Genomic DNA, 17,369 nt, shown 5'->3' on the forward strand with positions numbered 1-17,369 from the left:
ATATTCAAATCTTGCCAGACTGCTAAAACAAAAAATATAAAAATACAAAACAAAATAAACAACACAACAAAACAAAAACATTATCAATCTCCCTTTCCCAACATATTTTGAGGCCCTCCAATTATGGAAATTGTGTATAAATATAATCATAGAATTTAGATGCTCTCTTATTTTTGTGCTCCATCTTAAGTGAGAGATCTTCAATTCCAGTTGTACCTTGAAAATGAGTTTATTTGAAATACTGCAATGCCTAATTTAATAACCAATGCGTAGGCACACTGAGTGGAACTAATGCAGTCCCATACAAATGGCATTTATTATATAAGATGAAATTTTACTCCAAAATTGAAAAAATTGAGATCTCAAATTTTCTTCAAATTTAAGACAAACACAATCAAGTACCACTGTATCCATTTACGCTGAGAGTCAGCAGCAACTGTAACTCTTATTCTGAAATATCTGAACGTTAGATGCTTACTATTGCTATTTGATCCCCAGCCATAATGAGGTTACTCTCCTCCGCCTTATACAGCTTTTGGGAGCTATGTTCAGGTGAAGGTGACGATGGCTGACGAATTAAAGGAAGAAACTTGCACCTGAGAAACAGTGAATATTCAGCTTGTAAAACAGCAAAACTTTAGTCTGAGTGGAATAAATACTGAGAACAAATAATTCCATTTAGCATTTTTTATTCATTTTTATAAATGTGGGGGCAACAGGAGCACCTTGAGAAAACCCATTGCAAAACTTTAGACTTAGTTAAAGCTAGGTCAGCCGGATAAATCCCTGGCCTGAAATTATTATGGGGGTACCGGCACCACAGAGGATCAATCAGCACAGGTGAGAGCTGTTAGCTGATTGGTCCTCACACTGCGGAGCGAGTCCCTTTGTGTTGGTGTTAAGTTTGTGTGTTCACGTGTGGGGTGTACAATAAATCATTATTCTTCTAGGGATGAAAGTTGAGTCAATGTCTTTGACCTCGGCCCATATTCTCTCTAGCAGATGACGCCTTTGCCTTTCTGTAGATGATTGTGACGAGCTTGTCCGAGAGAACAACGATACATTTTATATCTGTCCTCTACCTGGATCTTTTCAATCTTCACCCTGGCCCTCCTGTCTGATGATGCTGAGTTCTCACGTTCTTTGCTGACCACTGCAGGTGTTGACTGCTTCGCTATTTTATTCCCTCTGCTGGTGACCACTGCTGGTGTTGACGGTTTAGATCTTTCATTCCCTCTGCTGGGAACTGCTGCTGGTGTTGACTGCTTAGCTATTTTATTCCCTCTGCTGCTGACCAATGCTGGTGTTGATGGCTTAGATCTATCATTCCCTCTGCTGGTGACCACTGCTGTTGTTGACTGTTTCAGCCTTTCATTCCCTCTGCTGGTGACCACTGCAGGTGTTGACTGCTTCAGTCTTATATTCCCTCTGCTGGGGACCACTGCTGGTGTTGATGGCTTAGATCTTTCATTCCCTCTGCTGGTGACCACTGCAGGTGTTGATGGCTTAGATCTTTCATTCCCTCTGCTGGTGACCACTGCAGGTGTTGACTGCTTCAGTCTTATATTCCCTCTGCTGGGGACCACTGCTGGTGTTGACTGCTTCAGTCTTTCATTCCCTCTGCTGGGGACCACTGCTGTTGTTGACTGTTTCAGCCTTTCATTCCCTCTGCTGGGGACCACTGCTGGTGTTGACTGCTTCAGTCTTTCATTCCCTCTGCTCGGGACCAATGCTGGTGTTGACTGCTTCAGTCTTTCATTCCCTCTGCTGGTGACCACTGCAGGTGTTGACTGCTTCAGTCTTTCATTCCCTCTGCTGGGGACCACTGCTGGTGTTGACTGCTTCAGTCTTTCATTCCCTCTGCTCGGGACCACTGCTGGTGTTGACTGTTTCAGCCTTTCATTCCCTCTGCTGGGGACCACTGCAGGTGTTGACTGCTTCAGTCTTTCATTCCCTCTGCTCGGGACCAATGCTGGTGTTGACTGCTTCAGTCTTTCATTCCCTCTGCTGGAGACCACTGCAGGTGTTGACTGTTTCAGCCTTTCATTCCCTCTGCTGGTGACCACTGCTGTTGTTGACTGCTTCAGTCTTTCATTCCCTCTGCAGGTGACCACTGCTGTTGTTGACTGCTTCAGTCTTTCATTCCCTCTGCTCGGGACCACTGCAGGTGTTGACTGCTTCAGTCTTATATTCCCTCTGCTGGGGACCACTGCTGGTTTTGACTGCTTCAGTCTTTCATTCCCTCTGCTGGGGACCACTGCTGGTGTTGCCTGCTTAGATATTTTCTTCCCTCTGCAGGGGACCTCTACTGATGATGACTGCGATGAGTCGAGGGTCAGTAAAGCGGCTGACACTCTGTTTGTGTGGCGGTTCACTTGGTTGTTCAGCCACCAGCTTATCAAGGACAGAAGAAAAAACACCCTGGTCTGAATGTCTGCATATATGCCCCTGTGTGAAGTAGGAACACAAACCTTTTTCAGTAGACCTGAACCCATGTCGGAATTCTTGCCAGGTGCGATGTGCAAATAGATAAGATCTGAAAGCTGTTTTGTGAATACAATAACCTTTTCAGATTGAGGCTTTTCCAATGATTGGAATGCAGAACTTTCATTTCCACCTCCTGGCTTGTCCTTCTCCAGAAGCACAGCGTCAATACTAGCAAGCAATGACTGTATCACTTTCCTGCTAGTGACTTTGGGTTTCTCATTGAATTTTGTCGCGACCTGTGACATTATTTGGAGCGTCCCTGCTGAGGCAAAAGTCTTTATGACAAGCGTATTGATCTTTCTCATTCCGTTATCGATTGAGAAGTTTAGCTCTGGAGATTCCTTTCCATTTGTGCTTTCCTCACTGATTGACTCAATTATTTCATCTAAGGCCAAATCAATCTCTGGAGAGAACGATGAATTAGGAGAGAGGCTGTCATTGGACTCATTGAAGAAGTCTGTGATGTCAGTCAAAATATCGTGGATTTTTTCCTGGACAAGGCTCTTCACACTGTCCATACTGCTTGCTGTTGAACCTCCCTCTGAGGAACTACCTGACTTGGAGCTTTCTCGTGAAGAGTAGGAGCTTGAACAAGTCCTACACACAAGAGTGGGATCATCTGAGGTGTCCTGCTCCTCTGAGGAGATGGTCCGACTTTGCTTGCGCGATTGACACTCGACAAATCGTTTGATTCGTCCGTAAGTCTTAAAAGTCTCACAGGCGTAACCGATCATCTTCTGTACTTTTGCGGGGTTGATGAGGCGGGTTGGTATAAGCTTCTCAGAGCTCACACCGATGGAGCTCGCAGACAAGGTGGAGTTGACAGTCTTCGTCACCTCCTCTACAACCAAGTCTGTGAGCTTATCCAAACTCTCAGACGTTGTTGTGCTGCCTGGTGAAAGACTGTTGTTGAGAGTGTCGCCTAGAATGGACCGAACTTTATCCTCAGACAAAGGTGCACTGGGACGTTGCTTTACAATAGCATTTGATACAGACGTCATTAAGTTCAGCAGAAGTTCTGCCAACATAAATGTTGTACCTTCATCCGGATTGCATGTCTTCAACCTCTCCCACTGCTCTGCAGTGAGCTTCGTAAAAAAGTTGTCAAAATACGGGCGGACAGTCTCTGCATTAATTACTATTTCTTTAACTATCTGAGTGAACTCCATTGCGGCTGTTATTTTTGCTGTTCGAAGTGTGTTTTCCATGAAAATCTCTTATCTGCTTTGTTCTACCAATTGGCTGGTTGTTGCAAACTGATTCTTCAATGAAGCCAAGTGGATACTAGGAATTGCGTCAAAGGGGTTTAAAGGAATTGAACCAAAGGGGGTTAAAGGAATTGAACCAAAGGGGGTTAAAGGAATTGTAGCAAAGGGGATTAAAGGAATTGAGGCAAAGGGGCTTAGAGGAATTGAATTAAAGGGGTTTAAAGGAATTGAAGCAAATGGGATTAGAGGAATTGAAGCAAGAGGGTTAGAGAAATTGAAGCAAAGGAAGGAATATAATGGGACTAATAGATCAATGGAAAACTCTGATGTGAAAATAAGCCACGCCCCTCAACTTTTACAGTAACACAAAAATAACTCATTGAACTATTATACCCATTGGTCTGGTATTAGGCTTTTGTTTCACAGACAATACGTGTGCTTGTGCTTTCCACTTGGATTAACCTTGTATTGCAGTACCTCTAGAAACGATGCACCAACTCAGTAGATGGAGTTACCTGATCCTTAACACAGATTTGTAAATGACTAAATTACATTTATTTTTCCTTTTTTAAAATTTTTTAAGACCTGAATATGAGTATGTGCTTAATGTTATCTGAATCCCAGTGGTGTAGTTGTAAACTCATGTGATATGTACGGTGGCCCTGAGAGCTCAACGAACAGCAACTTAAGAAAACACATGCAAGTTGACAAAACACAAGCAAAGTAAGAAAACATCTTCATCAATTTCACAACATAACACAACGCATTACAGAAACGCACTGCAAATAGACACACGCGCTGCAAATAGACGAACGCGCAACAAATAGAGGCGACGACACAACGGAAGTGTTTTCAGAGGACAGGTAAAAGGGATGGACACAGGAGACACTAAAACGTCCAATACACTCCAATACAATTTCGGTTCCGCACAGGGGTCGGCAACCCGCGGCTCTGGAGCCGAACGCGGCTCTTCAGCCCCTCTGCAGTGGCTGTACTGTACAGTGTTGTGCATATGTTTCGCGATCGCTGAACTTAACGAATCACTTTTCATATTATTAACGTGAATTCATGAAATACCAGGAGCGGGCGTGGGTGTGTGCACACACAAACGCCCGCTCATCACAATGATGATTAAAAAAGTAACGTGACGTTCGATCACGTTTGTGTGTTGTGTGTGCACACACCCACGCCCGCTCCTGGTATTTCATGAGGGCCTGATACGATGATGATTTAAAAAATGAACGTGACGTTCAATCACGTTCATCGTTACGTTCACGTTAATAATATGAAAACTGATTCGTTAAGTTCAGCGATCGCGAAACATATGCACGACACTGTACAGTACAGCCACTGGAGAGGGGCTGAAGAGCCGCGTTCGGCTCCAGAGCCGCGGGTTGCCGACCCCTGTGCGGAACCGAAATTGTATGGTGTATTGGACGTTTTAGTGTCTCCTGTGTCCATCCCTTTTACCTGTCCTCTGGAAACACTTCTGTTGTGTTGTCGCCTCTATTTGCTGCTCGTTCGTCTATTTGCTGCGCGTTTCTGTGTTGTGTTGTGTTGTGAAATTGATGAAGATGTTTTCTTACTTTGCTTGTGTTTTGTCAACTTGCATGTGTTTTCTTAAGATGCTGTTCGTTGAGCTCTCAGGGCCACCGTAGATATGTCTTAAAGATGTCTTTCATCTTTATGCAGAAATAAGAGCAGAGATGTTATTAAAATGGTTAAAAATAAATTTAATGAGACTTTGAACATATAAGATTTACGAACAAAACAGGAAAATTTAATTGGTCACATCCTTCTCCGCATCCTCCAGGTAGACCAAGTGTTTCTCCTTCTTCATCAGCCTCACTCCTACAGGGGGGAGGAAAACAGAGGTCATCAGGGTCGAAGCGAGGTACCACTGGGATGTTTGAATGCAACATCAGGGGCAATGATTAAAATACAATTTAAGCTGTTATAGAGACCAATCAGAAGACTCCTAAACATCCTTTTATAACAGTTTGTGAAGTGTAGCCGAATATCCTGTTCCCTGACAGAATACTGTAGGAATAATAACAAAGAAGGTCACTTCAGATTGAATAAACGTTGCTGTTGTTGGTTATATCCCTTAAAGTCTGCAGCCAGTTTGCAGGTTGGTAGCCAAAGACACTAGCCTGACGTTGTCATACTCACAATTCTAGTCAGAATGTGAGTCTGATACCGCTCCATTGGGCTGTGATTATGGGGCATGTTTCAACTGAACCAGAAAAAAGAATGCCTCTTGTCTCAATTAGATAGACCTACAACCAATCAGAGCAACGTACTATGTGACGTATGTTAAGCGACGCATTGTGAGTTATTTACTAACGCCGGGTTCACACCGGACACTGAAGCGATGCCGAAGCGACCCTTCAGCGCAGCGCCAAGCCTTAAATAACAGCTGGCTCCCATCCACTCCCATGTTAAAACTTTGTGCGGGTCACACCGTAGGCTGAAACGCCGCGCTGCGCCAAGGCTGCCTCGTGCCGTGCAGCGATCGTTTCGGCGTTGAGTCTATTTTTTGTGCTTGACGCGAGTGTATCGCTCCAGGAAACACACTGAAAAACGATTTTAAGCTATATTGATGACATATTTTATATGATATAAATGATGAAATATGCATCCCATACTTTGAATTCCCCTTCTGTTTTCCTGGAGTTTTAATTTGACCAATGACATTATTAAATGTCCCCCTCTGCCCATCCACTACAGCCACACAAGCAGTGATACAGATTAAAAGAGAGAGAGAGGGGGGACTACGTATTCTCCACATAGGCTTGAGTGGAGAATACGTAATTTACCCCCGACACCCGACATTTAACGGAGCAAACAGTGAAGTTCTTCAACATGGATGAGATTAAATTAATAATTGAAGTGGAGAAGTGCAGTGAGTTGTATGATCCTCGGAACATGTTGTATAAAGACAACACCAAGAAAGACAAATGTTGGGACGCTGTTGCTTAATGTTGGAGCAACAAGTAAGTATATGCTTTTAATCTACTGGATCAACGGGTGATATTATTAGCGCTGCCCGGCGGTTCAGCGTCACTTCAGTGTCCGGTGTGAACAGCCAAGCGCTGGCGCGATAGGGATTAGCGCGGTGCTTTGGCGTCGCCTCCACGTTCTCTGTTCCTCTTTCAAAATGAATGCGCTGTCGATGTCTTCTAAAACAGACTCAATGGCAGCATCTACACATCTCAGCTCTCCAGCGGCAGACATGTTTGTTTAAAACGAATTCAACCCAAGGGCACTTTGATGACGTGGTTGATTACGTTACCGTTGATCATCTGTCCATCGTCGTATAAAGCCCGCCCCGACAATCTGATTGGCCCGGTCACTTTCGAACCGGGCATAATTTCTCCCCAACGGAGCAACTCTAGACCCAACTTCCCGACCTCAAATGTTGTGGGCGGGGGCTAAGTTCGTCTGGCATCCAGGCTACAAAGACACCACAAGTGTTCACGAAATGCTGAAAATGCTCTTAGGGTTGGCCACTAGAGGGCGGCGACTATATCATTCAGGTCAAAGAAACATGACAGAATAATAAAATTGTAATAATAACCTTTATTTCTATTGCTCCTATTTTAACGAGGTTTCAAAAAGTTGCATTGAAGTGCAAACATTAATTTAACCTTCATCATTTTGATTTAAAATCCACAGATTTTACACATTTAATCACATACATCCTAAAATATACTGTAATTCATTTATCCATATATTTAGTTTTTACTTTATTTCCCTAAGATATGTGATTTTTACAGAGCCATTTTCATACACATCGATCAACAAGACTTGAAATGATGAAGACTGAATCCTCTGAAGGCAAACAACAAATCTGAAAGATCAGCCATTACAGTCTTTTATTCTTCCTGGACCTGCTCAGTAACTTGTTAGCCCAAACTGAGATCATCCGTCTGACGCGTTATGTTCCACATGTCTGCTCTCTCATTGACTTCTTACACTAGCTCTAATATGGAGGAGAGGCTGATCCACAAAGACCCCAAGGACCAACGTAAGCCCACACTATTGATAAGGAGGGAGGGAAGATGACACTGAAGTCCAGCACCACTTACAGAGTATCCATCAAACACATCCATTAAGATGCATCACTCATCTGGTTGCTTATGTAATGTGTTATGATTAAATTGTTTGATTCAGGGTGACATGTGAAATGTTGGACCAATAAATGCAACTGATATGATATTTGTCACAGGTGTATGCCGAGGTTGTTATTACAGTGCAATGAATAAATATTTTCACACACGCAGATGACGAGATCTTCAATTCCAGTTGTACCTTGAAAATAAGTTTATTTGAAATACTGCAATGCCTAATTTAATAACCAATGCGTAGGTACACTGAGTGGAACTAATGCAGTCCCATACAAATGGCATTTATTATATAAGATGAAATTTTACTCCAAAATTGAAAAAGTTGAGATCTCAAATTTTCTTCAAATTTAAGACAAACACAATCAAGTAACACTGTATCCATTTACGCTGAGAGTCAGCAGCAACTGTAACTCTTATTCTGAAATATCTGAACGTTAGATGCTTACTATTGCTATTTGATCCCCAGCCATAATGAGGTTACTCTCCTCCGCCTTATACAGCTTTTGGGAGCTATGTTCAGGTGAAGGTGACGATGGCTGACGAATTAAAGGAAGAAACTTGCACCTGAGAAACAGTGAATATTCAGCTTGTAAAACAGCAAAACTTTAGTCTGAGTGGAATAAATACTGAGAACAAATAATTCCATTTAACATTTTTTATTCATTTTTATAAATGTGGGGGCAACAGGAGCACCTTGAGAAAACCCATTGCAAAACTTTAGACTTAGTAAAAGCTAGGTCAGCCGGATAAATCCCTGGCCTGAAATTATTATGGGGGTACCGGCACCACAGAGGATCAATCAGCACAGGTGAGAGCTGTTAGCTGATTGGTCCTCACACTGCGGAGCGAGTCCCTTTGTGTTGGTGTTAAGTTTGTGTGTTCACGTGTGTCGTGTACAATAAATCATTATTCTTCCAGGGATGAAAGTTGAGTCAATGTCTTTGACCTCGGCCCATATTCTCTCTAGCAGATGACGCCTTTGCCTTTCTGTAGATGAGTGTGACGCGCTTGTCCGAGAGAACACCGATACATTTTATATCTGTCCTCTACCTGGATCTTTTCAATCTTCACCCTGGCCCTCCTGTCTGATGATGCTGAGTTCTCACGTTCTTTGCTGACCACTGCAGGTGTTGACTGCTTCGCTATTTTATTCCCTCTGCTGGTGACCACTGCTGGTGTTGACGGCTTAGCTATTTTATTCCCTCTGCTGCTGACCACTGCTGGTGTTGACTGCTTCAGTCTTTCATTCCCTCTGCTGGGGACCACTGCTGGTGTTGACTGCTTCGCTATTTTATTCCCTCTGCTGGTGATCACTGCTGGTGTTGACGGCTTAGATCTTTCATTCCCTCTGCTCGGGACCACTGCAGGTGTTGACTGCTTCAGCCTTTCATTCCCTCTGCTCGGGACCACTGCTGGTTTTGACTGTTTCAGCTTTTCATTCCCTCTGCTGGGGACCACTGCTGGTTTTGACTGCTTCAGTCTTTCATTCCCTCTGCTGGTGACCACTGCTGGTGTTGACTGTTTCAGCCTTTCATTCCCTCTGCTGGTGACCACTGCAGGTGTTGACTGCTTCAGCCTTTCATTCCCTCTGCTCGGGACCACTGCAGGTGTTGACTGCTTCAGCCTTTCATTCCCTCTGCTCGGGACCACTGCTGGTTTTGACTGTTTCAGCCTTTCATTCCCTCTGCTGGTGACCACTGCAGGTGTTGACTGCTTCAGTCTTTCATTCCCTCTGCTCGGGACCACTGCTGGTGTTGACTGCTTCAGTCTTTCATTCCCTCTGCTCGGGACCACTGCTGGTGTTGACTGCTTCAGTCTTTCGTTCCCTCTGCTCGGGACCACTGCAGGTGTTGACTGCTTCAGTCTTTCATTCCCTCTGCTCGGGACCACTGCTGTTGTTGACTGGTTCAGTCTTATATTCCCTCTGCTGGGGACCACTGCTGGTTTTGACTGCTTCAGTCTTTCATTCCCTCTGCTGGGGACCACTGCTGGTGTTGCCTGCTTAGATATTTTCTTCCCTCTGCAGGGGACCTCTACTGATGATGACTGCGATGAGTCGAGGGTCAGTAAAGCGGCTGACACTCTGTTTGTGTGGCGGTTCACTTGGTTGTTCAGCCACCAGCTTATCAAGGACAGAAGAAAAAACACCCTGGTCTGAATGTCTGCATATATGCCCCTGTGTGAAGTAGGAACACAAACCTTTTTCACTAGACCTGAACCCATGTCGGAATTCTTGCCAGGTGCGATGTGCAAATAGATAAGATCTGAAAGCTGTTTTGTGAATACAATAACCTTTTCAGATTGAGGCTTTTCCAATGTTTGGAATGCAGAACTTTCATTTCCACCTCCTGGCTTGTCCTTCTCCAGAAGCACAGCGTCAATACTAGCAAGCAATGACTGTATCACTTTCCTGCTAGTGACTTTGGGTTTCTCATTATATTTGGTCGCGACCTGTGACATTATTTGGAGCGTCCCTGCTGAGGCAAAAGTCTTTATGACAAGCGTATTGATCTTTCTCATTCCGTTATCGATTGAGAAGTTTAGCTCTGGAGATTCCTTTCCATTTGTGCTTTCCTCACTGATTGACTCAATTATTTCATCTAAGGCCAAATCAATCTCTGGAGAGAACGATGAATTAGGAGAGAGGCTGTCATTGGACTCATTGAAGAAGTCTGTGATGTCAGTCAAAATATCGTGGATTTTTTCCTGGACAAGGCTCTTCACACTGTCCATACTGCTTGCTGTTGAACCTCCCTCTGAGGAACTACCTGACTTGGAGCTTTCTCGTGAAGAGTAGGAGCTTGAACAAGTCCTACACACAAGAGTGGGATCATCTGAGGTGTCCTGCTCCTCTGAGGAGATGGTCCGACTTTGCTTGCGCGATTGACACTCGACAAATCGTTTGATTCGTCCGTCAGTCTTAAACGTCTCACAGGCGTAACCGATCATCTTCTGGACTTTAGCGGGGTTGATGAGGCGGGTTGGTATAGGCTTCTCAGAGCTCACACCGATGGAGCTCGCAGACAAGGTGGAGTTGACAGTCTTCGTCACCTCCTCTACAACCAAGTCTGTGAGCTTATCCAAACTCTCAGACGTTGTTGTGCTGCCTGGTGAAAGACTGTTGTTGAGAGTGTCGCCTAGAATGGACCGAACTTTATCCTCAGACAAAGGTGCACTGGGACGTTGCTTTACAATAGCATTTGATACAGACGTCATTAAGTTCAGCAGAAGTTCTGCCAACATAAATGTTGTACCTTCATCCGGATTGCATGTCTTCAACCTCTCCCACTGTTCTGCAGTGAGCTTCGTAAAAAAGTTGTCAAAATACGGGCGGACAGTCTCTGCATTAATTACCATTTGTTTAACTATCTGAGTGAACTCCATTGCGGCTGTTATTTTTTCTGTTCGAAGTGTGTTTTCCATGAAAATCTCTTATCTGCTTTGTTCTACCAATTGGCTGGTTGTTGCAAACTGATTCTTCAATGAAGCCAAGTGGATACTAGGAATTGCGTCAAAGGGGTTTAAAGGAATTGAACCAAAGGGGGTTAAAGGAATTGAAGCAAAGGGGATTAAAGGAATTGCGGCAAAGGGGCTTAGAGGAATTGAATTAAAGGGGTTTAAAGGAATTGAAGCAAAGGGGATTAGAGGAATTGAAGCAAAGAGGGTAAGAGGAATTGAAGCAAAGGAGGTTAAAGGAATATAATGGGACTAATAGATCAATGGAAAACTCTGATGTGAAAATAAGCCACGCCCCTCAACTTTTACAGAAACACAAAAATAACTCATTGAACTATTATACCCATTGGTCTGGTATTAGGCTTTTGTTTCACAGACAATACGTGTGCTTGTGCTTTCCACTTGGATTGACCTTGTATTGCAGTACTTCTAGAAACGATCCACCAACTCAGTAGATGGAGTTACCTGATCCTTAACACAGATTTGTAAATGACTAAATTACATTTATTTTTCATTTTTTTTCATTTTTTAAGACCTGAATGTGAGTATGTGCTTAATGTTATCTAAATCCAAGTGTAGTTGTACAATCACGTGATATGTCTTAAAGATGTCTTTCATCTTTATGCAGAAATAAGAGCAGAGATGTTATTAAAATGGTTAAAAAGAAATTTAATGAGACTTTGAACATATAAGATTTACGAACAAAACAGGAAAATTTAATTGGTCACATCCTTCTCCGCATCCTCCAGGTAGACCAAGTGCTTCTCCTTCTTCATCAGCCTCACTCCTACAGGGGGGAGGAAAACAGAGGTCATCAGGGTCGAAGCGAGGTACCACTGGGATGTTTGAATGCAACATCAGGGGCAATGATTAATGATCAGAGCAACGTACTATGTGACGTATGTTAAGCGACGCACCAGACGCTGAAGCGATGCCGAAGCGACGCTTCAAGGCTGCCTCGCGCCGTGCAGCGATCGTTTCGGCGTCGAGTCTATTTTTTGCGCTTGACGGGAGTGTATTGCACCAGGAAACACACTGAAAAAAGATTTTAAGCTATATTGATAACATATTTTATATGATATAAATGATCAAATATGCATCCCATACTTTGAAGTCCCCTTCTGTTGTCCTGGAGTTTTAATTTGACCAATGACATTATTAAATGTCCCCCTCTGCCCATCCACTACAGCTACACAAGCAGTGATACAGATAAAAAGAGAGAGAGAGGGGGGACTACGTATTCTCCACATAGGCTTGAGTGGAGAATACGTAATTTACTCCCGACACTTAACGGAGCAAACAGCGAAGTTCTTCAACATGGATGACATTAAATTAATAATTGAAGTGGAGTAGTGCAGTGAATTGTATGATCCTCGGAACATGTTGTATAAAGACAACACCAAGAAAGACAAATGTTGGGACGCTGTTGCTTAATGTTGGACCAACAAGTAAGTATATGCTTTTAATCTACTGGATCAACGGGTGATATTATTAGCGCTGCCCGGCGGTTCAGCGTCGCTTCAGTGTCCGGTGTGAACAGCCAAGCGCTGGCGCGATAGGGATTAGCGCGGTGCTTTGGCGTCGCCTCCACGTTCTCTGTTCCTCTTTCAAAATGAATGCGCTGTCGATGTCTTCTAAAACAGACTCAATGGCAGCATCTACACATCTCAGCTCTCCAGCGGCAGACATGTTTGTTTAAAACGAATTCAACCCAAGGGCACTTTGATGACGTGGTTGATTACGTTACCGTTGATCATCTGTCCATCATCGTACAAAGCCCGCCCTGACAATCTGATTGGCCCGGTCACTTTCGAACCGGGCATAATTTCTCCCCAACGGAGCGACTCCAGACTGAACTTCCCGACCTCAAATGTTGTGGGCGGGGGCTAAGTTCGTCTGGCATCCAGGCTACAAAGACACCACAAGTGTTCACGAAATGCTGAAAATGCTCTTAGGGTTGGCCACTAGAGGGCGGCGACTACCTCATTCAGGTCAAAGAAACATGACAGAATAATAAAATTGTAATAATAACCTTTAGTTCTATTGCTCCTATTTTAACGAGGTTTCAAAAAGTTGCATTGAAGTGCAAACATTAATTTAACCTTCATCATTTTGATTTAAAATCCACAGATTTTACACATATAATCGCATACATTCTAAAATATACTGTAATTCATTTATCCATATATTTAGTTTTTACTTTATTTCCCTAAGCTATGTTATTTTTACAGAGCCATTTTCATACACATCTGCATGATCAACATCTGACTTGATCAACAAGACTTGAAATGATGAAGACTGAATCCTCTGAAGGCAAACAACAAATCTGAAAGATCAGCCATTACAGTCTTTTATTCTTCCTGGACCTGCTCAGTAACTTCTTAGCCCAAATTGAGATCATCCGTCTGACGCGTTATGTTCCACATGTCTGCTCTCTCATTGACTTCTTACACTGGCTCTAATATGGAGGAGAAGCTGATCCACAAAGACCCCAAGGACCAACGTAAGCCCAGACTATTGATAAGGAGGGAGGGAAGATGACACTCAAGTCCAGCACCACTTACAGAGTATCCACCAAACACATCCGTTAAGAGAAGCACTTCTCCTCCTCATCAAATGCCTCCACGATCAGAACAGAAAGCTGCAGTTAAGATCTCAGCTTAACCGACCTATTCCAAATCAGTACAAGATCTCTCAACCATCCACACCATGGGGCCCATTCAGTCTCACATGTTCTACACCCTGTTGCTTCGGTTTCGGTTGCAGTGAGAATTCAGAAAACCTAAATATGTAATATTATGTGTTATGTGTCAACACAAAGCTCCAGAGGACAGCAGAGATTAACATTACATCTTTATGTTGAATTAAAAGTAAATGTTTTTCATACTTTAAGTCGGAGACATGAACAGTGTGTGTGTGTGTGTGTGTTCATCATGACCTGGTATGTGCGGAGGACAGTTGAGGACGGGAGTGTCCTTTCTGCGAGGTTTCTTCAGCTGGTCTTCCTCCTGATTCTCTGCACAGAGAACCTCTGGCTTGTCCTCATCGTCCTTCCTGTCCACTGAGCTCTTCAGCGCCCCCTGGTCTGTCGCACAGGACAACAAAGCATTACACTGTAACTTCACCACTGCACCTGCCCCTAGCTGTAGACAGATTTGTATTGGTGGAACTTAAATTTAAAGCAACACTTTGTAGCTTTTACTGGGAAACAGCGCCCTCTGCAGCCAAATGGGGTGATTATTGAAGGAATTAGATATTATATAGAGCAAGAACAGATGTTCAGGATGAGAAGTGCAGCTGAGAGCAGAACATTTCTCCCAATTCCAACTCTCTGATCCATTTGGTTTTGAAGCACAGAGAATATTTGATGCTTTTCAGAATATGAGTTCATCCGTTATAGAGGGGAGTTGTGTTTTCCCCCCAGTAATGAAACATGTAGATATCCGACATTTACAAATCTATAATCATGCAGAATATATTTCTTTTTTACTCTGTTGCTGCCTTGTTCTCCATATTCATGTTTTTCCCACTTTTCCTCCAGTCAGTATGATACTGGTTTTATGCAATGATATTACAGTGTTACTTGCATTGCAATATCATTGATAATTATTGTAGGAAAATAACTTCATACCATAAGTATGTTTATCGAAAGAACAATGTAAACTGGGTTTTAATTCAAGTCAATGTTATTATTGTTATTATTATTGTTATTGTTATTATTATTATTATTATTATTATTATTATTATTATTATTATTATTATTATTATTATTATCTCTCCGTACTCACAGTGCTTGCTGTCCTGTGTCATCAGTCGATGTTCAGGTTCCAGGGTTGACCTCATACAGCTTGTCGTCATCTCAGGTCCTCTGGGCTTTCTGCACAGATCACATAACACACACACACACACACACACACACACACACACACAAGCTGTGAGACGGAGGGGAAGTAAAAGCGTGCGGGTTGGACAGAGGACTATAGTGTAGATAAGAGACAAAGAAAAATACATCTCTGTGTGTCGGGTACACACAGAGAGGACATTGTATTGACTTATATTCAAATTCTGGAGAGACTTGACTTGAACCTTAACCATATTTCTCAACTTTGAATGTAATCATTTATGTTATAGGGAATTGCATTTTGTCCTTATTAGGAAGACAAGTCCCTGTAACACACACACAGACACAGTAACACACACACATAATCCATTATTCATTAGTGGATCGTATCACAAAGGTGAAAGCTCAGATTTTTGTCTAGTAAGTATATTATTATTTAGTTGTATTTCATTTTCCTTTCGACTAAAAGGACACCTGACTCTCACATTGCAGTGACGCTGAAGAAAACCAGGCATAAAAAATAAAATAAAAACAAAAGTGACTGAAGACAGATGCAAAGTAAACATAGAAACAAGAATACATGAGTATATACAAAGTAAAATAAAGACAAACATCAATCAGAATCAAGAATCAAGAATCAAGAATCCAAGCAGGTTGTTTTCCTACCTCAGTCTCAGCAGTGTGACCCAGACAGACGGGAGCGTTGTGTGACTCTGGGTTATGAAGGTCGGAGGAGGAGCATCCTCCCCCATCTGCATCTATCATCTGCCACAAGACCCTCCCCTCCTCCTCCCTAAAGAGGCGCTGCCGAATATTAGGAGATGTCTAATGTCCATTCGTGATCTTTATGCAAATTTGACAATAATCTTAGCAATATTTTAAAAGTAAGAAAACAGTGTGACATGTTTTTTGGAGTTGAAATAGACGGATAGTTGAATATCTTCTGCATCGGAGTGAATTCTTATATCTGTAATGTTGACTATTTCTCCCTCGGTTCGTGAGTCGTGAACAAAATATATATTATTATAAATTCTGAATGAAGCAGTGTGTTGTGTAACCACTGCCTCTAGTGTCATTGTATTCATTTGTAGTGTGTGAAACAGAACAGGGGGAACAGATTGGTCCTAGTCACGTTGTCTGTTGTCAGTTCCGTGAGCTGTCCACAAATAAAACCTTTTGAAGTCTTGATGAGCGACTGCTCTCTAGTAATTGATACAACCTGCTTCACTTTGAAGTGCTTGCTGTTCTTCCCCGCAGCTTTTGTTCCCAAGCCTCCTCTGCAGCACTACATCACTGATGTGTTTTAGATATTTAAACAAAGACACACAGAGAACAAATATGTTTCACCGTTGTTTATTGGGTTATTTGTTGTGGTATTATTCACATGAAGGACACTGAGCAGATTCAGAGTGTGTAGTAATATTGATTTCATTTATATTTACATATTTTACCTCACAAGTATTTTAATTATTGACAAACACCCTCGTCTATGGCATTACAAATTCTGTTGTTTTTGTTTGAGATCCTAGGATTATTTAAACAAAAATATAGTTGCCCGGATGTGTAACAAAATAAAAAACAATTATAGCATAATTTAGCTCAATTCAAAATAAATGGTATCGTGTTTATTTATAACATAGAGTATATATAAAGATGGACAATATGACTGGCCCTCCAAAATCCAAAGTGTCTCAATCACCTCCTTGTGGTTGGCAACAGAATAGTTCATAAATTCTGCCTCCTCCATGTAAGTATTTTGGACATAGACCAAACCAAAAACTTAAAGTTTTTGTCATTCTGGTAGTTATTTTTTTAATCAAACTGTTATTTTTAAGTTTGTATTTTTCCAGTAAGATTGTTTCAATCCGTTTAATTCAATGCTTTGGACCTCTAGCCCCCAAAACCTCCAAATTCATACTTGTTAGACAGACTTATTGTGTTACAGACTTTATTAAACAAACAGGAGCTCTGGCACACTTTGGTAATTAGTTAAATTTTTCTCAGCGTATGAGTTACTTCTCCTGTTGTCTCTCCCATGAACTCAATGATCCCTGAAGAGTTCTGTGTCAGTCTTCCATTAGTGAGCTCAACATTTAACTACATTGGTTCAGAGAAACAGCCCAGGCCCTTGCAGCTACTCTCGGATCCAGAGGGAGAGTGTCTGGGCGAGTTCTCGTTCCACGTGCTGCAGGAGGAGATGTGGTCGCTCTGCACATCAGCTGAGGTCCAGGGCAGCAGAGAGCACTG

At 42.5% G+C, this 17,369-nt stretch overlaps 1 protein-coding gene across 1 annotated transcript; it reads right to left on the reverse strand.

Moving 5' to 3' along the window:
- Positions 1-11,953: 11,953 nt before the first annotated feature.
- On the reverse strand, positions 11,954-15,907 carry ppp1r17 (protein phosphatase 1 regulatory subunit 17). The gene is made up of 4 exons (XM_062379734.1): positions 15,789-15,907; positions 15,070-15,158; positions 14,220-14,366; positions 11,954-12,068 (listed from the first exon to the last, which is right to left on the reverse strand). Exons 1-4 carry the CDS (start codon positions 15,878-15,880, stop codon positions 11,998-12,000), a joined length of 399 nt encoding a protein of 132 aa, XP_062235718.1. The 5' UTR covers positions 15,881-15,907; the 3' UTR covers positions 11,954-11,997.
- Between the last annotated feature and the right edge of the window lie 1,462 nt (positions 15,908-17,369).

Source organism: Platichthys flesus, chromosome 21 (genome assembly GCF_949316205.1).
Source record: "Platichthys flesus chromosome 21, fPlaFle2.1, whole genome shotgun sequence".
NCBI lineage: Eukaryota > Metazoa > Chordata > Actinopteri > Pleuronectiformes > Pleuronectidae > Platichthys > Platichthys flesus.